Genomic DNA, 26,712 nt, shown 5'->3' on the forward strand with positions numbered 1-26,712 from the left:
GCACGCCAACGTCAAGGTCCAAATTTTGAAAAAAATTAAGTGTATTGATTTGAGAGAGTATTTTGAGTGGGCTTCCATGAATCTGTTGCACAGGCTCATCAGTGGAGTTGTGAGGGCGATGATGTGTACCAACCATGATCGATTCAATGTGTTATATTTCTTCTCCGGGCTTGCACGTAGAATTTTTTTCAGTGGCCACCAAAAACAAGATGCAAGTAAGCCATAACACATGTTGTATAACTTGGAGGTGTTTTCCTGTGATGATGAGGTCACATTTTATCAAGCAAACATTGACCTGTCTCAAATTTTTACAGCTCCACAGGGATTTGAAGCCCCTGATACCGCAGAAGCAGTCTCCCCTGGGACACGTCTGGCAAACATTCGCAGGCGTAGAAGGGGCGGTGCGGTGATCAACCATGCCGCAGAAAGATTCCTTTCTCAAGCATCTGAGGAGCACCGAGAGGAGATGGCCATGCGTGAGAAGGAGCAACAGGCAACGTGGAGGTGGCATGAGGAGGAGAGCCGCAGACAGCAGGAATTCATGGAGGAGACACGGCAGGAACGCAGGATGTTTCAGGAACGGTGGTCACAGAACATAGATGTGATGCGTGCGGCTGTGGACACACTTAAAACTTTGGGTGAGGCAATCATGCTTCAACAGGTTCCCATTGCTCAAGGGGTGGCCCCAGCTGCTGAGAGACAGCCCGAGAGCAATGGAGAGACTGGAAGAAAGGTAGTGGTCAAGAGATCCTGTGTTGGGAAGGCTAGAGAGCGCTTGACCCTGTAGAGTGCAACTGTTTGACCAACCCAGGTCTTGAATTATGCTAATGGAAAGACAGACCAAGCGTTTCAAATTTAAAAAAACTTTATAATTTTTAGAATAAGATAGGAGCACATGAACAGTTGACCAAGCATTTTGTATCATCCCAAATATAAAACTATGTACACATCAACAGCTAAAATGAAAACTGGACAAAGAACCTATTTACACATTTCAACATTTGACAACGTTTTCGTTGTTACAGTCTACGGGTCATGACCACGCGCAGGCATTACTTGTCGTTGCGGATCCCTCTGGCGCTGTTGTCGCTCGAGGGACAGCAGCCGGCGTCCGTGTCTTGCCAGTCTGGTCTCTATCCCTCTGATTTGTGACTGTAGGCTGTTGACTGTAAGGAAGAAAAAATATTTTTTTGTAATAAAGACCAAGGATTAACATGAAGGATTTCCTTGAATCGATACAGATTTATGTTGATACCCACAAGAGGTTAGCATGCGTTCCTCCAAAGACTGGATCGAGGACTGTATGGTGACCAAGGTGGCCTCACTGCTTGCGCTTGGCCTTGATGACCGACCACTAGTAGAGGGTGCTTCCTCCCCTGCCTGTTGACCCCTCTCTTCTCCTCCAGTGAGTTCTGAAAGCAAACATCACAATTGTTCCCTTTTTCTATGTTGAATAAATGGTGTTTATAAACACAGTTGATTATTGGCATGACGCAAAATGCTTTTTCCAGCTCTGGCAAGTACTTGCATGGAGAAAAATTTTTTTTCAACAAATAAAAATGGTGTTTCAACAGCTATATGAAGTTGTATTTTACTGTTAAAATAAATCTGATTTATTGTGAACAGGGAAAATATCTTGCCCGGTGCGCTTGCAGAGGACCCTCCCCTACGGAACCCCCCACCCACCCCAGGATCCACCGCCTAGAGCTCAAGGGGTCTCCCAACCTAGACTCGTAAATCATAGAAGCGGGATAAGGCAACACATCTGGTCAATCAAAGAGGAAGGCATTGTAAAACTCTTTCACAGTAAGACACAAATGGCTGAATGAATGGCTGCATATCGCCTACTCAGCTGACGATAAAGCGGCTATAGCAAACAAACTGATGCTGCGATAGAAGCACGTTAAATTGGCCATGGGCATCAATCCTGGGAGGCGAAACCAGTGCACATTTCCTCTGGGTGGGTTGCTCTTACCCTCAGGTGCATCTGCGGGGCGTTCCTCGCCGCCCTCCTCCTGATGCTCTTCACCCACAGCTGCCTCCTCCTGACCTTCAGAAACCCCAGCAATTTCTCCCACGCTTGCGGGCCTCTCTCTACCCCTGCGAAGAGCTGAAAAATAAACATTGTGCATTTCAGTTCAAGCAGTGTCAATTTATTGATTTCACTCTGTAACAAGGAGCTACTTAGACAGTAATACTGATATGGCAAGATTAAGTGTTCAATGCTCAAACACCTCAAAACATTGATCATGATTCTTGTTTGAGTAGACAAACCATGACTCCACCAATAATCAGGCTAGGATGGTCATGAGGATTCTCCTGTGCTGAAAGGTTATTGTGCAAAACCATGAGTCCATCACCAATTTTGGAGACTGCACAGACATCTGACATTCGTGCACAGCTGGAAAAAGAAATTCTCACTCACAAGGGGCACCCTGACATATAACTGTGGCCATTGTGTTGTGGGATGATTTCTTTTTAGACTTATCTTCTCTAAATTTCATACCCCCTGTGCAAATAGAGGAAGCGTCCCTTTGAAAGACGTGTGATACACCAAATGAAACTCACATGGAATGCTCAGAGAAACAGTTGGTGCTGTGCAACATGCATTGCACAGCACCACTGAGCATCATGCATTGCACATCTGTGGTTTGTGCAGGGTGGGAAAAAGATGTTCTCACACAAAAGGGGCACCCATGAATATAGCTGTAGCTGTTGTGTTGTGGCACTGTTTCTATTTAGAGTCACGTTCCTGGAAAGTCATCCCCTCTTTGCCAAGAGAAGAAAAGTTGCTTTGACAGACATGTGAAGGAATTAAAATTAAATCCCATTGGACGCTCAGAGAGACAGTTGGTGCTGTGCAACATGCATTGCACAGCACCACTGAGCATCATGCATTGCACATCTGTGGTTTGTGCAGGGTGGGAAAAAGATGTTCTCACACACAAGGGGCACCCATGAATATAGCTGTAGCTGTTGTGTTGTGGGACTGTTTCTATTTAGAATAACGTCCTTGGAATGTCATCCCCTCTTGGCCAAGAGACGAAAAGTTGATTTGACAGACGTGTGAGGCACTCAATGAAAATACCATGGGATTCTCAGAGAGACATTTGGTGCCGTGCATCATGCATTGCGCCAGTGAAAACAATGCTTGGTGAGGCTTGCAAGCCAACGATGAGAGTGGCATGCCTTGGGCATCTGTGCACACGTGCATGACAGTGCACCTCACCGGTGAAGTCTCGCTTATTTTTATCTGGTAAAAATACAGGTGTCAAGCACAATTTAAATAGAAGTTGCTGAGACTCTGAGGATGCATCTAATACAGTTAGTTGTTTTGGGTCATCTAGGTACTCACATGCATGCCTCCGTTCTTCCCAGTTTGGTCTTCCGGCAGCCTCCCACAGTCTGAGCATGCTTGCAAAGTGCAGGGGCCTGCCGCTGTGCCTGGGGATCCCCTGCCATGACTCCAGTGCCTCGTAGAAGGTGCCTTTGACTCGCTTAAATTTTGATCTGCACTGGTCGGGTGTCCTTTGGAATCCCCTTGCAGCAAGTCTCCTTGCAATCCTAAAAAAAATAGCCCGGGTGGGAAGGTGGGTGCTTGACATCAAGCGCACCACCTTCCCACTGCTGGACACAACATCAAGCAGGGCCTCGACCTCCTGGTCACTCCAGAAGGCACCACGTCGTCGGGGAGGCATTATGTCGATCGGATGTAATAACGACACTAGAGGCTTTTGCCCCTTCTGAGCATGCTCGGCTGTTTTTTGAGCGGGAAAGTGAGTTCAAAGTTCGTTTTGGAACTTCCTGTAAAAAGAACTGCTGCCATGTTATTTTGAATTTTTTTTTTTTAAGATTGCATGAACGAAGAGGGAGAAAAGGTCGTTTTGTGACTGCTCCTTTTTGTCCAAGCAAGCAACAATCTTTTGCAGAGGACAGGTTATATTCTCAGTGTATGTGATCTCATCTATGTGTGATCTCAAACGCCAATGTTAGGTTGCTCTGGGTGTTCGGAATGCTGCATGGGCTGTCAGAAGATCCATTCCCCCCCCTGGACAGTCACTTGGAGTGGGGGGGAGGACTTGTAAGAAAATAAAATAAGAAAGCAAGCCCAGAAAACATGACCACTAGGCATGACTCTCCACATGTCCGCAAATGCAATGATTAACAAAACTTTAAGTGGTTTGAATCATACTAGCTCCTATTCCGAGAACACACAAATGCTGCCTGGTCATCCCTGACCAGTTCCCCCCCCCCCCCAGCAAATTTTACAGCACCCAAGGGAAAGCTGATTCTCATCCGTCCTTGCAGCGGGGGAGGACATGGTGGATGCAGGACTTCATTGGGGTGGCGATATCTAAAGATCTATTCTTTAGGGCGCTGGATGTAGATCAAGAAAGCACTCGCTCCTGCGGTCCTCTCCTGTCATTTCATAACCCACAAATGTTGAATCCGTCCCACCCTGTGCATGTCACCTTACTCCTCCACCATGCATACTGCATCCCTATGTGAAGCGATGATTCAGTTCGTGGAGTATATGATACCTTACTTTTTATGTCGTTATAACAGCAATGCAGGGAGGCACAACTCCAACATTAATCTTTCTGTATTTGCAGAAGCCCCTGTTATCAGCATTGTTAGAAGGGCTCCCAGAGAATCAACTCCCTCCCATGGACAGTCATGATTAGTTTTGTAAATGATTGGCATCTTTTGGGTGGGAGGGGAGTTTATCGGTCGGTGGTTGAAATCATGTCCACGACAACACTAACACCTGAAACCCACGAGCAACAGGACAGCTTCATGTCGAGCCATCACCTTGTAAGCCCTGCACAAACTTTATTTTCACCACCATCCTCCCCCAGAATCAACGACATCCAACTATGAATCTTCAAAAGCAGCACATGGAAAAAACAAAGTACACTGTTTTAACATGAAAAAAACATATATTTACTGAAAACAAAGCCACTAATCCACTCAGCTAACAAATTGTGTTTCCAATACAAGGCTGTCATAATGCTCACTGATGCAAAAAAGCAACAATTCTTCAATCAGCTCTAATCAGTATTTTGAGAATCCATGAATTCAGCGAGGGCATCCCTCACCAACTTCCCCCCCTCCAACAAGGTCTTGTTGCCGTCCAGCGACTCTAAGCCATCCTCTTGCAACATGACAGGTGAGGGGTCTTTCAGGTTGCCCAGGTACCGCTGCTCTCGTGCCTCACAAATGTTGTGTAGGATAACACAGGCGGTGATAATTGTCGCAACGTTCTCCTCCCTGGCCTTCAGTCTGTAGAGGAGGGTTTGCCAGCGTCCCTTCAAACGGCCGAAAGATTTCTCCACCTGATTCCTGGCTCGAGAGAGGCGGCGGTCGAAGTTATGCTCCCTTGGTGTCCTGGCCAGCTTTCCATAAGGCTTCATGAGCCATGGCCTCATGGGATATGCACCATCCGAAATAATAATGGGTGGTACAGAAACACCATTAAGGTGTAAAGTGGGGTTTCCGGGAACAAAACTTCCACTGTCCATCGCCGCACAGAGACATGAATTTCTAAACACGAAAGCATCGTGGTTCTTACCACTCCATCCAATTTCCACATCAACAAATCGTCCGGTGTGGTCCACTGTCCCCTGCAGCAGCATGGATGAAAAGTTTTTTCGGTTCCCGTATTGCTCGGGGCTTCCCCCAGGAGCACAAATAGGAATGTGTGTCCCATCAATGGCCCCAATGCAGTGAGGAAATCCGAGCGAGGAGAATCCATCCATAATCTGGAATAAACAACACTGGTTAGTTTAGGCAAATTGACACTGGTTAGTTTAGGCAAAGAGAGAGAGGTGTTGGACAACAGTGGCAACACTTTTGAAAAAATTGCCAGGATTGGAAATGATCCAGGTTAGCACATTTGTCAAAAGGGACATCGAATCGAACTCTCTAATGGTACAGTTTTTGGGGGGGAATTTAGAAATGATGCTATAGCGTCATAAAAACGAAATATTTAAAAAAAAATTAGGAAAGGGGGGGTTAATACCTTGCCAATCTCTGATCCCAGGCACACAGTCTTTGATAGAAGTTCAACTTCCATGGCTTCACAGACCTCCAAAACGATGGTTGCCACTGTCGATGCTCCAAGACCAAATTGGTCACCTGCAACACGGTAGCAGGAACCGGTGGCAAGAACCCAAATGGTCACTGCAACGCGCTGCTCCACGGACACAGGTTCCCTCATATTGGTGTGCTGCCGTTCAATTCTGCCGCGGAGCACGCAGACTAGCTCCATGAAGGTTTCCCTGTCCATTCGGAAGCATTCGACCCACTGATCGTTATCCCAGGTGGTGAGAACGATCCTTTCCCACCAGTCCTGACTTCGCTCTCTTGCCCAAAATCTTCTTGGTGCCTTCAGGCTGGCCAGGGAATGCCACCGTTCACGGTACCTCCGTCTACTTCCCTTCCCGCCTATGATGCCAGATGGAGGTTTTTTTTCTGTGGAAAAGAACAGTCTTTCCGCAGCCATTCTCCTCCGACGGAGGGATCTCAGATGTCCGAGGCATAGTGTCTGTGTACTCTGCACCATGAAAGAAACCAGCTGCCCCACAAGAAGAACAAGCTCTCTCTGAGGAGCCATGATTGAGTCTTTGCGATGGGGATCACGTCAGACAGGGATTTTTCTCCGGACGATGGGATCTTTATGGAAGTCAAAATTTGCCAGATAAACATTTTCATCCAATGATGTGGCTGGTCAATGAGCGGGAAAACTTGGCCCGCCTATCAAGCTCGTTAGAGGTTGGGCTATCATCACGGTTTATCATTGTTATTTCGTTATAACGCAATAAAACGGAAAAAAAATTTTTTTAAAAAAGGAGGAGTTTTATCTGTGCCGGCTCGATATGCCAGCACAGAGCGCCACGGTGTGAACAGCTGGAAGCGCAAGGGGGACGAAATCTGACGGAAAAATGCGTCATGTAATGACAGCGATTGTAACGCTATATGCTGCATATTTAACGGAATAAAAGCCCGTGTGACGACGGCCGTAGTAAGAAATACAAATCAAAGGACCCTGGGACTGATAGAGGTAGGTACTTGGTCCTTTGGCTCATAAGATCTGTATTTTTCAGGCTGATGTAATTCTAAAGACAGGGCTTAGTTCTATTCATTTGCCTCTTCATTAAGAGAACAGATCTGGCATGTATAAACAGCAGAAGAGTAAAATAATACAGAGAGAGCAATCCTAAGCATGTCTACTTAGAATCCTACTCAAGTCTATTCAATAGGCTTACTCCCAGGAAATTGTCTTTAGGATTGCATTCTAAGTAACTCTTGAAGTAGTATCAAGTGTTGTTCAAATTAGCTTGCAAGCAGATAGCAAAGAGACTCATGGACAAGTATTAAAGACAACAGCACCGATGCAAATTAAACATTTCCTAGGGAAACAAGAATGCAGTTCAAGATACGGAATCATTATTTTTAATGGAATATACTTCTGGGAAACATTATTGACCTTAATGTGACATACTGAAATCAAAATTGCTTAAGCTAAATGATGTACAGATTTTAAAAGGTCTGGCAGTTTAAAAACAACAAGAGAAAACAGGTGTCCAGCTGCTGCTGCTGCTGATGCCAATAGTACAATGCTTTTACTTTTGTTTTCAGACACACAATATTTTTGCTTAAGTGGGCTTAGAAAGTCACAATCAATGGGTTTTGAAGGGTATAACTCTGTTTAGTTGCACTGCCAATGTTCACAATTTTTCCTGCTAAACATCGTTCTCTGGGGTTGCCAGGTCCCCTTACCCTCTTGAGGGGGTGGGACCAGCACTTAACTTCCTAATGCTTGTGGACCTTGTTTAGGCATGCACCAGTGTGATGATGTCACTTCCAGGAAGTGATATCATCATGCAAGCCTGGAGAGAACATGTGGACACTTTGCTGTGGGACAACTGGCCCCAAATGGGACTGATATGGCCCATTTGAGGCCCAAGTTGGCCTGCAACGAAGCACAGGAGTGGTGTGCTAACTTCAGTGATATCGTTGTGCTGGCCCCAGGAGCATGCCCAGGAGGCCCGTTCCCCACCTTTCTCCTGGCTAGCCAGGGAGTGGGGATCCTCTGCATAAGCAGTGACAGGGGGCAAAAGGTGGGAGCAGGGTATCCGCCACTAGAGGAATGGAATCTCTTTCCTTCTCTGTTCCTGATGGAAGTAGAAGATCTTAATTTTTAAGCAAACATGGGAAGTACATTTGCCATGTTTTCTCAGGCATACAAGTCAAGCACATTCTTTTCATTCACAGCAGAAACTGAATATTCTTATAGTGCTTCAAAAATAATTTTAAAAGTAAACCTACCGGAAGCATGGGGAGAGGGAGCACAGATTATTGAATGAGTCTGATTTCAGAACAGATTATTGAATAAGCAATCAATATGTTAGTCAGTCTGCCATCAAATGTGCTGCAAATGTTGGAATGGGGACAGAGAGAGAGAAGCCTGGTTGAGCTCCGGAGGAGGGCAGAGAACACAGCAAGTCCTGATTTGTATGTATGTCTGTGCACATCTAAAGAAGCCTGGGAATTTCAGGTAAGATTTCTGGGAAGCATAACTATAATCAGACCTGACTCTTTTGGCATTAACCCTTGACCCACAAAAACAGATGACTTAGATTCTTTCCAGAAGCAAGAAGTGTTGAAATAGTGGTTTTATCTGTGATATGAAGTAGATTCCTCAAGTTTTATTTCTATTTTCTTCTTCTGTCTGCTATATTCTTCTGATGTACTTCTTATCTTGCTGTTAAGTATTTGTAAGAAAAGAGGGGAAGAGGAGACACACATACAGAGAAGAATAGAAGGAAGGAAGGAAGGAAGATTACTAATTAGTTTCTGACTGCTAATGACTAGAGATAGGCATGAACAGCAATATGAACAAAAAAAACCACGAATAGCCCAATATGCTGTTTGCGAACAAGCTGTTCATGAGGCCCCATTCTAAACGAACAAGTGGTTGTTGCAAGCCTTGTTCATTGCTGTTTGTTGCTGTTCGTCAAGCCAGACAGTCTGGCACCTGCAATCAATCGTCTGGCAACTTAGGCAGGGATTGTCTGAACTCTGTCTGAACTCCTGCTGTTGCCCTGGAAACTCCAATCTAAGCCCAATATAGCTTGATAGGCAGGTCTTCCTTTCAAGTGTGGAGCTCCAAATTTATTACTAGGGAGGCTCTGGTTTTGCAAACAGTGGAGAGAGAGAGAGACATTTGCTGTTGGCATTTTGATAGAGTGCATTGGAGCTTGAATTTTCTTTGTGTGTGGTGGGATAGGGATCTACTCCTTCAAGTTCCAGGGCAGCTGCCAGGCTCTGGACCAAGCTATTATTTATTATTGGTACCTTTCCTGCTGCCTGCTCAGGTAAGGTTTCTGGGAGTGGTGCAGTAGGGATCTTGACTTGAATGATGGTTGGAGGGGAGCCTGCTGGCCCCCACGAACAGCCAACCATGAACATGTTCGTTAACAGGGCCATGTTCGTGGTTGTTCGTGAGTCCCTGTTCATGGATGGCAACAAACAACGAACATCATGTTGGGTTTTTTTTCTGTTCATGCCCATCTCTACTAAAGACTAGCAGCTTGTCCCTGTTGAACAAGAAAACATTTAAAGGCATTTATATGGATTAACAAGATAGAAAGGAAAAAGGTATATACTTTCAACAATGTGGTTATTAATAATTTATTATGTTGGAACTTGTATAAGAAATTTTTTTAGTTTTATTTGAAAAGAAAAATACAGATAACAATAGGAAGTGCATAGAAACTTATACAAAAAACAAAATACTGAATTTAAACTACAACAGAAAAGTATATTTGAAATATGTGGCAACACAACTAGCTTATGGTTCTCCTCTCCCTCTCCTCTTATACCTAAAATTTAATATCAGTAGTTTTAATCAGTCATCTCTTTCATGTTTTGTACTCAACTTTTTAAAAGTCTTTACATTATGATTATTCTATTTTCATATTAACTACTCTTGATTTTTCTTAGCTTCGGGCTATGTAATCAAAATAATTTTTCCATTTTTTCTGAAATTCCAGTACTGGTCTATTATGGACATAAGAAATTAATTTGGCCATTGATACATATTCATACACTTTTTCTATCCACTCAGACATATCAGTGCAAGATTCTGTCTTCCATTTTGCAGCATATAGTACTCTCACAGCAGTTACCATATACTTGGAAAAATTCTCCATGTTATTTTGTAATATTACTCAGTAGAATATTTAACAGCATATTTTTCAGATTCAGCTCAAACCTAAGCTTGAAAATCTTCTGCATCTTTTCATGTATTTTTATCCGATATCTTCATGCCTTCTTGCACGTCCACCACATGTGATAAAATGTTGCATCCATACATTGGCATTTCCAACACTTTCCACTGTAGTCCTTACTGATTCTTGCAATGTCTTTAGGTGTGATATACCATCTGAAGAACATTTTATACCTGTTCACTCTTAACAGTTGACCATCTGTAAATCTGATTTCTTTAGTCCATAGATTTTCTCATTGATTGGAAATGGTTTCTCCAACATTTTTCATCCATTTTAACATACAGTTTTTAACTTGTTCTGTTTCTGTGTGACATTGCAGTAGAATTTTGTAGATTTTTCTTAATAGATGCTTCAAGTCTCCACTTATCAGTAGTTCGAACTCTGTTTTCTCTCTTAATATGCCACCTTTAAGAGTTGGTTCTTTAAGCTTAGATACCATCTGATGATACATCAACCATGGGACATTTTCCCCTTGAGCTTGAATTTCTTGCCATGTTTTCACATGACCTTGCTTATTTGTAGCTGACATGGTGAATTCTATTTCTAGTGGTGGTGTCATAATAGGTGTTTATTGGTGATATCAGTGGCGAAATTGGTGGGCTTAATCTATTTCTACATTGAAACCATCTCTTAGAATATGAACACCATCTTGCTTTTGAATGGATTTTAATGATTTCTTAATCCATAAATCTTTATGGATTCCTTCTTTGGCATCTGTTATTATAAAAACAGTATAAGAAAAAATTAACTTCATCAGGAATCTCTTCTTTGTCAGCTGTAATTGTTTGAAAATTGTTGAAAATTGTTTGAAAATGCATTCCTGAGTACATTTGTGCTGTACAGGCCATAAATCACCCTCTCCTCCATCAAGATTTCCAGATAAGCAGCAGTAGTCCTATGGTGGCCCTAGAGAGCGTGTCAGCTATAAACATATCTTTGCCCTTTTCATATTGAACCTGAATGCCATACTTCTACAATCTGCCATCTTGCTGGGGCCTTACCAATTACTTTAGCAAAAATAGCTTTCAGTGACTTTTGATCAGATTGTACTTTCACTTGGACATGAGATAGTAGTGATGAAACTTGGACATCTCCAAGACAGTTAGAATCATAGAATCATAGGGTTGGAAGGTACCTCTACAGTCACCTAGTCCAACCCCCTGCACATTGCAGGAAATTCACAACTCCCCCCCCCCCGGTCCCAGTAACCTCTGTCCCATGCCCAGAAGATGGCAAAACACCTCCAGGATCCCTAGCCAAATTGGCCTGTGGAAAATTGCTACCTGACCCCAAGGTGGTGATCAGTATTACTCTGGCCACGAGAACTAAGCACTGATGTGACCCATTATGCCCTCCCCCTCATGATCTGCCCAAGTTCACAGATTCAGCATTGCTGTCAGATGACCATCTAGCCTCTGCTTAAAAACCTCAAAGAAGGAGAGCCCACCACCTCTCGAGGAAGCCTGTTCCACTGTGGGACCACTCTGTTAGGAAGTCTTGTTTATATCCTTCTTAAATTATGGTGCCCAAAACTTAAAACAATACTCTGTCAGGTTCAGTGTGTATATGAGCTGTACTGACTCCATTTTCTAATGCTTCTAGTGTTTAAGTGCTTTCTCCACAGGTGCACAAGTTCCCAAGCAGACTTCTCACCGAAAGGGATTGTTTTGTCTAACAACGTTCCACCCAAGATTGGCCTTGAGAGAGTCCAGCTTCCCAAGTCTGAAAGATGTTGTTTTGAGAACTATGGGGGGAGGCTGGTTCAGCTGGGAACTGTTACTTTGTATCTCATGCTTTTCTCTTCATTGGTAACAATGCCCTTGTACCATCCTGAATCTTCTATTCAGGCCAGTGGACTATAATGAACTACTTCTGCAGTAAAGTTTCCTTATTCAAACAATGGACTCTTGTTTGCTTGTAAAGGAGAATCTGTAGGAAGGACATTATCTAGCCACAGTCTGACATTTTGTTACCAATCATGTCTAAGCCGGGCTCATCGGAATCCAAAGCAGTCCCGGACAGGATCCTTTGTTTGATCTGTATGCTTCTCCCGGCGATCAACAGTTGCAACCTCAAGGCCCTGCACCGGCAGGGAACGGAGCTTCAACTACCACCCCTCCTCTCATCGATCTCGACAGTGAGGGTGAAAAGCCGAAGGCCACCACCATCCCACTGTTCTCGGTGCCCACACCCTCGGAGTGGGGACCCAGACCTCGGGAAACGAGAGAACGCAGGGCCAGCGGGATGCTCCATCCGTTACCTATGGATGGGCGCCGAAGTCCAGAAACAGTCCCTGAGCAGGCCAACAGCCAACCATGGCTATTTTGGAACCGGACGACCGAACAGATGGAATGGGAAACGTCCCACCGCGGTGTCCTAAGCTGGGACTACTCGGAAGTCACCCCGTGGACGGGGCAACCAGAGATTTCCGAACAACGTTGGGTACAAATGCAAAGTCGTACCCTTGCTGTGGATTCCGGCATTTCCGCAGTTACTGGATTGGCCAAAGGAATTCTAGCAGCGAGATCGCAAGATGATCAAGGAGACCCTCCACCCTGGAGGCCGAGTACCCCGGTGGCCACCACCGCAGGAGACTCAACGATACTGAGTGAGAGACCGACGGACCAACAGGTTCCAAGTAGAGTTCAATTACTAGAAGCTAGGTTAGCCGATATGGAAGAAAGCCTAGCTCATGCCATACATCTACTCTCAGTAATGGTAGCGGGGAACGGAGAGAGACCATCACCCGAAGAAATGGCTCTACAAATAGCTACCCTCCAAAGCGTTATTTCCAACCCGCGGGAGCCCACCCCATTTCAGCCGACACCTACGGACGAACAAGGGACAGGAGGTGAAGGGGATTCCTGCTCCGATAACCTGTGCCCAGACGATCCTGAGGGGTCTACATCTGACACGGAGGAAGAGGAAGATTCCTGCCCTGGAGATACTCCGACAGAGGTCCCGGGAGCGGGCGAAGATGAGCCAATCCGTCCGACGGGATCAACTACTCCGGTAATACCCCCCCCAACTTCTCCGGTAATTCTCCAACCGGATCAGCAAGAAGAACTTCCAGCTCCTCCAAGGGGGGAGACACCACACCAAACGCCTACAACAACCCCCTTGCAACAGCCTCCAGGGGGGGTCACCTCTGCAGACCATACCCCGAGGACTACTTCCAAGTCCAAGATTGGCAACGCCGGGAGGGGCAAGCCCGCGCAGTCCGGCACCTATCAGGCCCACACCGCAGCGGCCCCTTCCACTCCGACCTCAACAAATACCGCCACAGCAGCCTGTAAGGCTACCTCCAGCTCAACCGGTGTTACCACCTCCCGATCAACCGGTAAGGCCTCTCCCACTTCGGCCGCTCCGACCCGCACCCCAGCGACCACCTCCGGCCCAACCTGTTCGGCCACCCCCTACCCAACCGGTACGGCCACCGCCCGTTCAACCGGTGATACCGCCACTGACCCAACCGATAAGACCACCACCAATTCAACCGGCCCCGCATCTACCGCCACAGCCGGGGGGGCCCGGGCAACCATTACCACAACCACAACTACCCCCACCCCCCCAGCAGCCTCCTATCACACCGCAAACGCAGCTAACCATTCCGATGGACTATTACCCCACTACCACCCCAGCCCCGAGACAAGATCTCCCAATGGGCTGGGTGAAACTGGAAGCCACTTTTGACGGAGACCCCTCCAAGTTGGGATTTTTTCTGGTACAAGTGGTACAGTTCTTCAATCGATGGGGACATCTATTCGGAAGCGATGCCAGGCAGATCGAACATCTCGGATCACGGCTTCAAGGCAGAGCGGCAGACTGGTATGTAGGATTATATAATGTTGGGGCCCCAGAACTCAATACCTTACAAGGGTTGGTGGATGCTCTAAGGGCACAATACGAAGACCCGTTAGCAGAAACTAGAGCCAGAACGGAGTTGCAAGCTATTAAGCAAGGCAGCATGTCGGCCAGAGACTATGTTACAAAATTCCGACAGCTGGCCGCCAAATGCCCCCGGTGTGAGGAATCCACTAAAATAATACTGTTCAAACAGGAGTTAAACCCGAAACTTTTGGACAGAGCTCTCATGCAAGACAATCCTCCTACGCTGTTAGGATGGATTCAACTAACCTGTGAAGTTGAGAATCGTATATTAGAAGTCCGATTAGTTGAACAACAACAACAATCGGGACAAAGACGGCCCCTAACTTTGCAGAAGGGAGGACGGGGCACTGGATATGCTACCCGAGGAGCGAGAGATGCTAGATGGCAACAAGGTTTGTGCTTGCAATGCGGGCAAGGTGGTCACTTTGCAGCGCAATGTCCATACCGGCCTGTGCAAAGACCTCCGCTCCAATTACGGCATCCAACCCCGGCTCCGTTTCCCACATCGCAACGCCCAACACCAGCTCCCAGATTAGGCCGGGGTCGTGGCACTTCCCAACGAAATGTCCCCGACAGAGGGTTAGAGGTGGAAGAACTCATGGACTACGACCCTACAGCTTTGAACGGAGAGGAGAATCCGGAAAGCCCCCAGTCGGGAAACGAAATGGATCTGTCGTGAAGGGACCCAAACGGCAGATCCACCCTCGGTCCGTCCCAACAAGGGACCGGCCACAAGGGTCCATATTGTTTATGCCAGTGACTTTGTTAAACCCTGAAAGAAAGATGCATATCCGTGTACAAGCTCTAATAGACTCAGGCTGCTCAAGAGACATCATTGCTCCAGCCCTAGTTAATGGACTGGTATTACCAGTGCGGGAATTAAAAAACCCAGTCATCTTCGAGCAAATGGATGGCACCAATATGAACCCCGTCACCACTGAAACAATTCCGGTGGTGACGGGCATGGGCCAACACTGGGAAAAAAGATCCTTTGTTATCAGTACCACAGCCAAATACCTGTTAATTCTGGGCAGTAAGTGGCTATGCGATCACAACCCCTACATAAATTGGGCAGAAAGAAGCGTAACTTTCAGTCACGCCAACTGCGAAGACCATCGGTGGAATCAAAATTGGGGTACCAATCTGACCCACACCGAAAAGGCCCTCCTTACACAGGAGGAAATAAATCAAATACCCGAACATTACTGGACTTACTTACCGGCCTTCTCCGAGGAGGAAGCCAATACCCTACCCCCGCACAGACGGACCGATTGTGCGGTAGAGATTTTACCCGGAGCCTCACTACCAAAGGGCCGACTCTACCCCATGAGTCTCCATGAAAGAGAAGAACTCCGAAAGTTCATTGACACCAATCTCCAGAGAGGGTTCATTCGTCCAGCCAATAGTCCCCATGCGGCACCAGTACTTTTCGTAAAGAAGAAAGACGGAGGACTCCGACTATGCACAGACTTTAGAGGACTTAATGCTGTATCAACCAACAATGCCTACCCCATCCCACTCGTCCGAGATCTTCTCAACGTCGTGGCTCAAGGTAAGATCTTTACAAAATTAGATTTGAAAGATGCTTACTTCCATGTTCGTATCAAAGCCGGGGACGAGTGGAAAACCGCTTTTAATACAGCCCTTGGACAGTACGAATATTTAGTTATGCCTTTTGGATTAACTGGAGCCCCGTCTGTATTCATGTCCATGATAAATGAAGTGCTACATGAATTTCTGTATAAAGGAGTGGTGGTGTATCTTGATGATGTGTTAATTTATTCAGAATCGGAAGAAGACCATGTACAATTGGTCAAAAAGGTCCTGGCAACCGTAATGAATAACAAACTGCCTATTAAACTGTCTAAATGTGAATTCCATAAAACTGAACTCACTTACCTTGGTTACTGTATATCCCAAGATGGCTTAAAAATGGATCCAGCCAAAATACAGGCGATCCAAGAATGGCAAACTCCCACTACCCGTAAAGAACTGCAATCTTTCTTGGGATTTGCCAACTTTTACTGGGAATTCATTGCAAATTTCGCACAGATCACGCTTCCCCTGACGGAACTGTTAAGAACCAAAGACAAAGGGGATCAAGCAAAAAAGCCCAGCTCCAAATTACTGTGGACGCCTGATTGCCAAATAGCCTTTGAACGCTTAAAAATGCAGTTCATAACAGAACCCATTCTCCGCCACCCCGATGAAAATTACCCCTTCATAGTGCAGGTCGACGCCAGCGATACTGCAATTGGAGGAGTGTTATTGCAGAAGGGGGAGGACGGGAAACTTCGACCTTGTGCATTCCTATCGAGAAAATTTTCTGAGGCAGAAAGAAATTGGAATGTGTGGGAGAAGGAAGCCTTTGCAGTAAAGGCAGCCCTCACGAATTGGCGGCATTGGTTGGAGGGGGCACGCCACCCATTCGAAGTGTGGACAGACCATAAAAATTTGGAAGCCCTCCGAAGTCCTCGCCGATTAAATGCCAAACAATTACGGGGTGCCGAATTTTTCTCCAAATTCAATTTCACTTTAAACTACCTACCGGGCAAAACTAACTTTCTTGCAGACGCCCTATCGCGCATGCCCCAACATAAAAGCAAACGGGAGGAGACTATAGATACAGTCTTCTCACCTATGCAATTGGGAGGTGTGGTAACTACACGCAGCCGCACAATCCAGCCCCTTCCGCACAACCAAGAATGGAAATCGAAACTTAAGGCTGAGGTGGAAAGGGAGGGGGATAAAGTGCCCAAATCCAAACTAAATCAATCCCCGCAGGGGGATTGGTTATCAGGAAATCGCTTTTATGTGCCCGACAGTCTGCGGAAGGAGGTTTTGCAGCGGTGTCATGATGCCCCCACCGCAGGACACTACGGTTACTTGAAAATGCTACATTTAATACAGCGGCAGTTCTGGTGGCCGGGCATGCGCAAAGACATTTCCCAATACGTAGCCTCCTACCCCATTTGCCTCAGCGCCAAAACTCGAAAGGGGAAACCTCCGGGTCTATTGCAACCCTTGGAAACGCCCAGTAGACCTTGGGAGACGATATCCATGGACTTTATCACTGATTTACCAGTATCCAAGGGACATAACTGCATTTTAGTGGTAGTGGATCTGTTTTCCAAGCAAGCCCATTTCATTCCATGTACCACTATACCCACCGCTCGAAAACTGGCAGACCTATTTCTAAAACACATTGTAAAATTACATTCTTTTCCGTCCAAGGTGATTTCGGATCGCGGCGGACAATTCGTTGCCAACTTCTGGCGGGAGCTTTTACAGATGTTGAATATTGAGCAAGGAATCAGTTCAAGCCACCACCCGCAAACCGACGGGCAGTCGGAAAAAACTAATCAAATCTTAGAGCAATTCCTTCGTTGCTACATCAATTTCCAACAAGATAACTGGGTAGACCTCCTTCCTCTAGCGGAGTTTTCATACAACAACAGTGTACATGCATCTACAGGGGAAGCCCCTTTCAAGGTTGTGTATGGGGCCCACTTCAACCCTTTTCCGTTAGACGCTCCCCCTTCCCTCGCACCGACTTCTCCAGATGTGTCTTCATGGTGGGGGGAGGCAGCCCAGCAATGGACTCTCATTAAAAAACACCTAGAGAAAGCCAAACAGGATTACAAGAAGTACGCAGATCGCCACCGTGCGGCCGAATGGGATTTACAACCAGGAGATCATGTTTATATATCCACCAAAAATTTAAAACTAGCACAAGTCAGCTGCAAACTGGCGTTAAAGTTCCTCGGACCTTTTCCGGTGCGCAAAGTAATCAACAAAGTGACTGTTGCTGTAAATTTACCCAAAAATCTTCGCCATGTCCATGACACCTTCCATGTCAGCCTGTTAAAGAAGGCTCCAATAGATGATAAATGGCACGTCAAAGCTCCACCCATTCCAACTTTGATAGATGACCAAATACACTACGAAGTACAACAAATTTTGGACTCTAAAATCAAACGCAATCAGTTGTTTTACCTCATCAGGTGGAAGGACTTTGACTCTGGGTTCGATGAGTGGGTGAATTCTGTACATGTTCATGCTCCTAGACTAACCAAAGCTTTTCATACTCGCTATCCATATAAACCTGGGGGGGATTTATTTTAAAGGGGGCAGAATGTCAGGTTCAGTGTGTATATGAGCTGTACTGACTCCATTTTCTGATGCTTCTAGTGTTTAAGTGCTTTCTCCACAGGTGCACAAGTTCCCAAGCAGACTTCTCACCGAAAGGGATTGTTTTGTCTAACAACGTTCCACCCAAGATTGGCCTTGAGAGAGTCCAGCTTCCCAAGTCTGAAAGATGTTGTTTTGAGAACTATGGGGGGAGGCTGGTTCAGCTGGGAACTGTTACTTTGTATCTCATGCTTTTCTCTTCATTGGTAACAATGCCCTTGTACCATCCTGAATCTTCTATTCAGGCCAGTGGACTATAATGAACTACTTCTGCAGTAAAGTTTCCTTATTCAAACAATGGACTCTTGTTTGCTTGTAAAGGAGAATCTGTAGGAAGGACATTATCTAGCCACAGTCTGACATACTCTAACCAGAGCAGAGGGATACCATCACTTCTCGTGATCTGGACACTTTATACAGCCCAAAACCGAATTTGCCTTTTTAGCTACCATATCACACTACTGACTCATGTTCAGTGTTCATGTACTAAATCCCCCTAGATCCTTTTCACACATACTACTACCAAGACAAGTCTTCACCATCCTATAATTATGCATTTGATTTTTTCCTTCCTAAATGCAGAACTTTGCATTTATCTCTGTTGAAATTCATTTTATTTGTTTTAGCCCAGTTTTCCAGCCTGTCAAGATCATCCTGTATCCTTATTCTGTCTTCAAACATATTTGCTATCCCTCTCAATTTAATATCATCTGCAAATTTAATAAGCATTCCTTCTATTCCTTCATCCAAATCATTTATAAAAATGTTGAAAGAACAGGTCCCAGGACTGATCCCTGAGGAACTCCACTTATCACTCTTCTCCAAGAGGATGAGGAACCATTAACTAGCACTCTTTGGGTGCGATCTGTCAACCAGTTACAGATCCACCTAATAGTAACAGGATCCCAAACCACATTTTACCAACTTGTCAACAAGTATATTATGTGGAACCTTATCAAAAGCATTACTAAAATCGAGATAAACTATGTCTATAGCATTCTCCTGATCCAACAAGGTAGTAACTTTCTCAAAAAAGAGATAAGGTTAGTCTGACGTGACTTGTTTTTGAGAAACCCATGCTGGCTCTTAGTAATCACAGCCATCCTTTCTAAATGCTCAAGGACTGACTGATGATTTTTTTCTGAGACTTTTCCAGGTATAGATGTCAATCCGACAGGTCGGTAGTTATCTGGATCCTCCTTTTCCCCTTTCTTGAAGATGGGGACATTTGTCTGCCTCCAATCTTCTGGCATCTTGCCTAATCTCCAAGAATTCTCAAAAATAATAGACAGGGGGGGGCGTGGCGTCGCAGCGGAGAAGAATGGACGCATGTTAAGAGCGCTCCGACCCTCCCGATCCCAAAACCTCGTCAATAAACACTACAAGGGGAAATAAGTTAAAGAAAATAATGCTTACAAACCCCATCAAGAAAAAGAAAAACAACACGAAGGCGGTGAAAAACCTACAAGCATTCTTCGCGGCCCCGGGAGAGCCGAAGGGGAAGGAACGCGGCAAGACGGAGGAAAATAAAATGGCGGAACTCGTTGCAAAAGACGGCGCGACTGAGGTAAACCAACCAGAAAAATATTTGGATCCCCAACTAGCACAATTAAAGCAAGATATTATAGATCAAATGGCCAAACTCATTAATCCGATCACAACACAACTCACGGACATAAAACGCGATTTACAAACGGTTAATCATAAAGCTGATAAAGCTATGGAAGTGAGTGTGAAAGCTCAACAGGACGTCACCGACATGCAAAGAATAATTACAGAACAACAGGACAGACTAATGAAACTCGAACTAAATGCCAGACAAAATCAGGTTAAGATAAGGGGGATAGATGAACTACACACGTATAACACAGATCTCACAAGCTTCATTGCCAACTGGCTAGCTAAGCAATTAAAGCTTGAGGAAGGAGTCTACCCCTACATCACAAAAGCCTACCGAGTGGGACCTTATCACCAAAATAAAAATAAAGATCGCCCGAGAGATATAATTATCGAGATACCAGATCAAAGGACAAGAAGGAAGATAATGGAAGAAGCCAGAACAAGGGGATCATTCAAATGTGACGGCAAACTGATATATATTTTTGCTGATCTTCCAAAGGAAGTGCTTATCAAAAGAAGAGAACTTAAGCCAATTTCTGAGACTCTGCAAAGAGCAAATAGAAGATATAAATGGCTGGACCAATGCAAACTTATGGTCTTTCATCAAGGCAAAAGGTATATAGCAATGGATATCGACACAGGACTGGAGCTACTAAATGCAGTCAGGCTGGAAACACCAATGGAGACGAACAAGCAAAACCAAAAAAGAAAATCTTCTGATCTACTAAATCCTCAGAAAGGGAGCAAGATCCCCATCAGAGACACTTAAATTTTCCTATCATTGTCTCTCAACGTATCGGTAAAATGATCGTCAGTATGGTAGCCTGATTAAATATGAAGTAGTGTAATTGTAAATAGAGGTATAAATTCAGAGGTTTTGGGGGGAAGGGGGGGCTCTTAACATAGCTCATATAGATTTATTTAGCTCTCATAAGTGGACGAGGAGGGAGGCTGATCTCCACAACCGGTGAGTGAAGTTAACTCATCAGTTTGAGAGAGCTAAATTTGAATACATCCTAACCGGAAAACAGTACATTGATTATATAATTAATAAAGTGATATGTTTAGTTCATTATAGTACAAAGTGGTTTTAGGGAGGGAGTGAGGGTGGGAGGGAGGAAAGGGGGGAAAGGGGAGGGTGTTGGAATAGTCAATTAGCTGTATATATCAGTCAAATAGATTTATATAGTTAGTAATCTTTATAATAAAAAATAATAATAATAAAAAAGAATATATATATATAAATATTAAAAAAATAAAAATAAAAATAATAATAATAAAAAAGTAATAAAAATTTATATTTTATAGTTCATTGTTACAGCTTACTAGCATAGAAGGGGAGGGAGGGGGTATAGAAAAGGGAGGGGGGTTAGGGTGGCTATAGGGAGGGGGAGGGGAAAAGGACAAATACAAAGCATTTTAAAGATTGCAACGAAGATAGAAAACCAAGAGAAGGAAAGGTCATAAAAGGGGGAAAGAACAATAATACAAGGTGCATATACAGAGAGGAGTCGAAACAGTACTAGGAGCTGGAGGGATATAAATGGTTTAACTGGACTGAACTCTAAATAATTTGAAAGGTTCATGGTACAAGGAGAAAGAAAAGAATTGAATTAATAATATATATACATTGATTTGAAGAGTGTGGTTTAAACATAGTATTTTTGAAACAGCATATTAGGAAAAATATTGTGATAATAGTAACACCTTTTTAATAACTTCCTTTTTTTGAGGTGGGTTAATCAAAAAAACCGGTATTATAATGAACGACTGCATATAATTGGGAAAATTCAACTTGCAGTAGGAGATTGTACTTCAGACTATAAAAATATAAAGCCAAGTCGGAAACTATAGAGTGAGCTATTAACAATAATAATAAAATAAGAGTAGGACTCAAGTAATTATTACAATCTAAGACAGAAATGTGTTCTAAAATCAAAGTTTTATCTTTCAATGTTAGAGGTTTGGGAAACCCAGTAAAAAGAAGGAGAGTGATTTCGAATTTAGCCCATACTAGAGCACAAATTATTTTTCTGCAGGAGACCCACTTGCGGTATAATAATACTGATTCATTGAAAGCTAGGTGGCTACAAGCACAATACCACGCAACTGGTAACTCCAAATCAAGAGGAGTAGCCATCCTAATTGCAAAACATATACAATTTCAACAAACAAAAACTCTTAAAGACAAAAAAGGTAGATACATCTTTGTTAAAGGGAAAATAGGGGAACACAAACTCACACTAGCCTCGTTATATGCTCCTAATATACATCAATTAGACTTTATAGAGGAAGCATTGCAGAAATTAACTACATTTCAGGAAGGAGACTTAATAATCGGAGGTGACTTAAACTACATAATAAAACACCAATTAGATAAATCAAACTTCAATAGGCTAAATACAAAAAATATACATAAAACAACAAAATTAGCAGCTATTCTAAAGAAATATCATTTAATAGACACTTGGAGACACTATCACGAAGGAGAAAAAGATTTCACATATTTTTCACAAAGACACAACACATATACAAGAATAGATTACATATTATGCTCCAATACCATTATAGACAAAGTAGAGGAAATAGAAATCGGAAGTAATACAATCTCAGACCATGCATGGGTAACAATGACACTCAACCTAGGTGACAAAACACAGAAAAGCAATCAATGGTGCCTACCAAAGCACTTATTATTTAATCAATACGCAATTAAAGAAATTGGAAAAATAATAGAAACAGCTATCGCAGAAAACTGATCTAAAGAAATTGGGGCGCACATACTTTGGGACACAATAAAAACAGTGACCAGAGGTCACATAATAGCTCTTACATCTAAAATCAATCGAGAAAAACTGAAACAAAAGCAAGAGTTAATAAGTAATATTAAGGCTCTAGAAATAAAACATAAGCTAACAGGTAGTAAAAAAACATATAGTGAGCTCCTAACGCAAAGGAAAATCTTAGAAACCTTGGAAAGCCATACAATATATAAACAGCTGTTAGCTGTTAAGCAGACACACTGGTCCAACTCACCTAAAACTCTTCGCATTTTAGCATACAAAGTAAAACAAAGAAGATCACAAAATAATATTAACAGAATTTATAACAGCAAAAATGTAATACAGTACAAATCAGAATCAATCCTCAAGGTTTTTAAAGACTACTACACGCAACTATACTCTTCAAATAATCCTGACCAAATGAAAATAACCCACTTTCTAAAATCATTAAAAAGTCTCAAGAAATTAGAGGGAATACACCGAACGCTTCTCGACAAACCCATCACCATCCAAGAAACAATAAATGCAATAAAAAACGCTAAAAATAATAAAGCAACAGAACCGGATGGCTATCCGGCAGAATTTTATAAAAAATACACGAATTTATTAGCAATACATCTAACTAATTTGGCCAACTCAATTCTAGACATAGGTAAAATGCCACCTACTTGGGAGAGAGCTGACATCATTGTAATTCACAAACAGGGAAAAGACCCTCTGAAAATAGCATCCTACCGTCCCATATCATTGCTCAACCACGATTATAAAATTTTCACTTCCATCATAGTGAATCGTTTAAATACATTCATATCTAACTACATACATACAGATCAATCAGGATTCATACCAAAAAGAGACATTACAGATAACATTTATAAATCATTAAACCTTATAGATCACTGTACTCACAACAGCATGGAAGCTATTTTGTTATCACTAGATGTCGAAAAAGCTTTCGACTCGGTAGAACTATCATACCTCTTAAAAACACTGTCACACATGGAATTTGGAGAAAAATTTCTAAATATAATTAGAGCAATTTATCATCAACCAATAGCAAATATCAAGGTAAATGCTATGCACTCAGAAAACATATATATCAAAAGAGGCACAAGACAAGGATGTCCCCTATCTCCCCTATTATTTGCACTTGCCCTAGAACCCTTCGCGGTTGCCCTCAGAGAAAATAATCAGATAAAGGGAATAAAAGTTAATTCCACAGAATTCAAAATCAGCTTGTTCGCAGATGACATGTTGATATACATGACTGAACCATTAAATTCGCTGCCCTATCTCTCATCTCTACTTGCAAATTTTGGAGCAATATCAGGATTAATAATTAATCAAACAAAATCCTATTACCTTGCCATTAATATCCATAGCAAAATGGTCCAACAAATAAATAAATTATATAATTATCAGTGGTCTCCATTACACTTAACTTATTTAGGTGTTAATATCTCTCCTAACTTAAATGAACTGATAAAACTAAATCATCTCAAATTAACAAACCAAATTAAATCAGACGTTACTAATTGGAATAAATTAAAACTCACGTGGTATGACAGATTTCATTTAATAAAAGCTTTTATACTACCAAAATTTCTTTATATGTTCAGAGCGATCCCTCTCACCATAAACAGATCACTAATAGCACAATGGCAAATACTGATTAATAAATTCCTATGGCAAAACAAACATCCGAGAATTGCGTTTAATACTATGAGGAGGAAATCAGTAAATGGAGGTTTTAACTATCCAGATTTATCGCTATACCAATCAGCAGCAAGACTGGTCAACCTCTTGCAAATGACTTCTAATTCTACTCTGTCGGATTGGATTAAGATCACGCAATCCTCTTTAAAGCACTATGACATCACAGACATAATTTGGAATAAACCAAATAACAGACCACAAGGTATTAAAAACAGTTTTGTGATATCGTCTATATTAAAGACGTGGGACCAAGTTAAGATCAAAATTGTCCCAAAACTGTCTAGATTCTCAACATTTATAAATCAAGAATGGTTCTCACTGGGGTGGGACCGGTCCCTCATCCTAACATTGCGACAGGCAAAAGTAACCAGATTAGTTGACATCGCCACACAGTCAGGACTATTAGAGAAGGTAGATATAGAGGGAAAACAAACAAAAACTACAATGGTTTAGCTACTTACAACTTTCACACATGACAGAGAAAATAAAACTAAGGAACATCATGAAAGAACCTCTGATAGAATTTGAACAAATTCTAAATTCATCGTCACAACAAAAAAAAGGGATGATAGCTAGATTATATAAAATACTATTAAACACAGTGGAGAACAAACAACTAAGTTGCCAAAATAGCTGGAGCAAGGACTGTTCAATTGAACAGTCCTCAGAGGTTTGGAATGATGTATGGTCATCTGGCATATTCACCTCAAAAGTCATTGTAACTAAACTTCAAACATTCAAAGTGATACACAGATGGTACCTAACTCCCAAAAAGCTAGCACTAAAATCAACTAAATCGTCCCCTAAATGTTGGAAAAATTGCGGTGAGAAGGGAACCTTTGCCCACTGTTGGTGGAAATGCAAAAAAATTAGACAATTTTGGGAGGAGATATTAATGAAAATTAAAGACATTACTAATTATGAACTTCCTTTTGACCCGAAAATGATTTTTCTAGACCTATGGGGAAATTTGCACATTCCCAAAACCAGAAAGGAACTTATTGTTTCACTCTTTATTGCAGCTAAGAGTACCATTGCGACAGTCTGGAAATCAAAGAGACTACCAACAATTGAGACTTGGTTCTCCAAAGTTTGGAACCATTTTATTTTAGAAAAAATAAGTAACGATATACAAAATGCAGAACATTTCACAGAAAATACCGGTTTTATTGACAAATGGCTCCCTTTCTTGGAATATATAGAAGAACATAATTTGCAGCCCAACTCAAAAATTTTCCAAGTTATAACAAACAATGGTTACCTCTCGTTCTATTAAACTAACTGTATATTTGAGTCATCATAAGGATATATTGTTATTTCTCAAGAATACAAGGTTAATAATGTATTGTACACTGGACTTTTGACCTGACTTGAAATGATGTTTATGATTGTAAGTTATATGTTGCAACAAAAGTTCAATAAAAATTTAATAATAATAATAAAAATAATAATAATAGACAGAGGCTCATAAATTACATCTGTGAGTTTTTTTAGTACCCTTGGGTGCAATTCATCTGGCCCTGAGGAATTAGTTCCATTTAAAGAAACTAAGTGTTTACGTACTACCTCTATGCTGATCCTAGGCTGTAACTCCCTTCCCCCATCATGTGTTCTGTTATTGCCATGTTGAGCACCATTTCCCTCACAGGAGAAGACTGAGGAAAAATAGGAATTGAGTAGTTCTGCCCTCTCTTCATTGCCTTTTACAATTTCACTTTCCTGTCCCTGCAATGGGCCTACCACGTCCATGCTCTTTTTTCTTACTTTGAACATAAGCAAAGAACCCTTTTTTTGTTGTTTTTAGCATCCCTTGATAGCCTAAGCTCATACTGAGCTTCAGCTTTTCTAACTCTCTCCCTACAAGCATTGGTTATTTGTGTATATTCATCCTTGGTTATAAGGCCCTCCTTCCATTTCCTAAACGAGTCTTTTTTATTTCTCAATTCATTAGAAAGCTGTTTATGAAGCCACGGTGGCTTCTTTAAGCTCCTCCCATTTTTCCTTCTCATAGAAATCGTTTGTGATTGTGCTTTCAATATTTCGCTTTTAAGAAACTCCCACCCCTCTTGAACTCTCTTCTCCTTATTTCTGACTATGTGACTACCCAGCCTAACTTTCAGTTTGTTAACATTTGTTTTCTTGAAGGCTAACCTATATGTCTGACTATGTACAGCTTTTCTCTTCCCCAAGTCTGTAAATTCCAAGATTATGTGGTC

At 42.8% G+C, this 26,712-nt stretch overlaps 1 protein-coding gene across 1 annotated transcript; it reads right to left on the reverse strand.

The window, feature by feature from the left end:
• Positions 1-5,051: 5,051 nt before the first annotated feature.
• Positions 5,052-6,505, reverse strand: LOC129324266 (uncharacterized). Its single transcript, XM_054971434.1, has 2 exons — positions 6,023-6,505; positions 5,052-5,762 (listed from the first exon to the last, which is right to left on the reverse strand). The coding sequence occupies exons 1-2, from the start codon at positions 6,503-6,505 to the stop codon at positions 5,052-5,054; spliced, it is 1,194 nt and encodes a 397-aa protein (XP_054827409.1).
• Between the last annotated feature and the right edge of the window lie 20,207 nt (positions 6,506-26,712).

The sequence above is a fragment of the Eublepharis macularius genome, chromosome 1 (assembly GCF_028583425.1).
Source record: "Eublepharis macularius isolate TG4126 chromosome 1, MPM_Emac_v1.0, whole genome shotgun sequence".
NCBI lineage: Eukaryota > Metazoa > Chordata > Lepidosauria > Squamata > Eublepharidae > Eublepharis > Eublepharis macularius.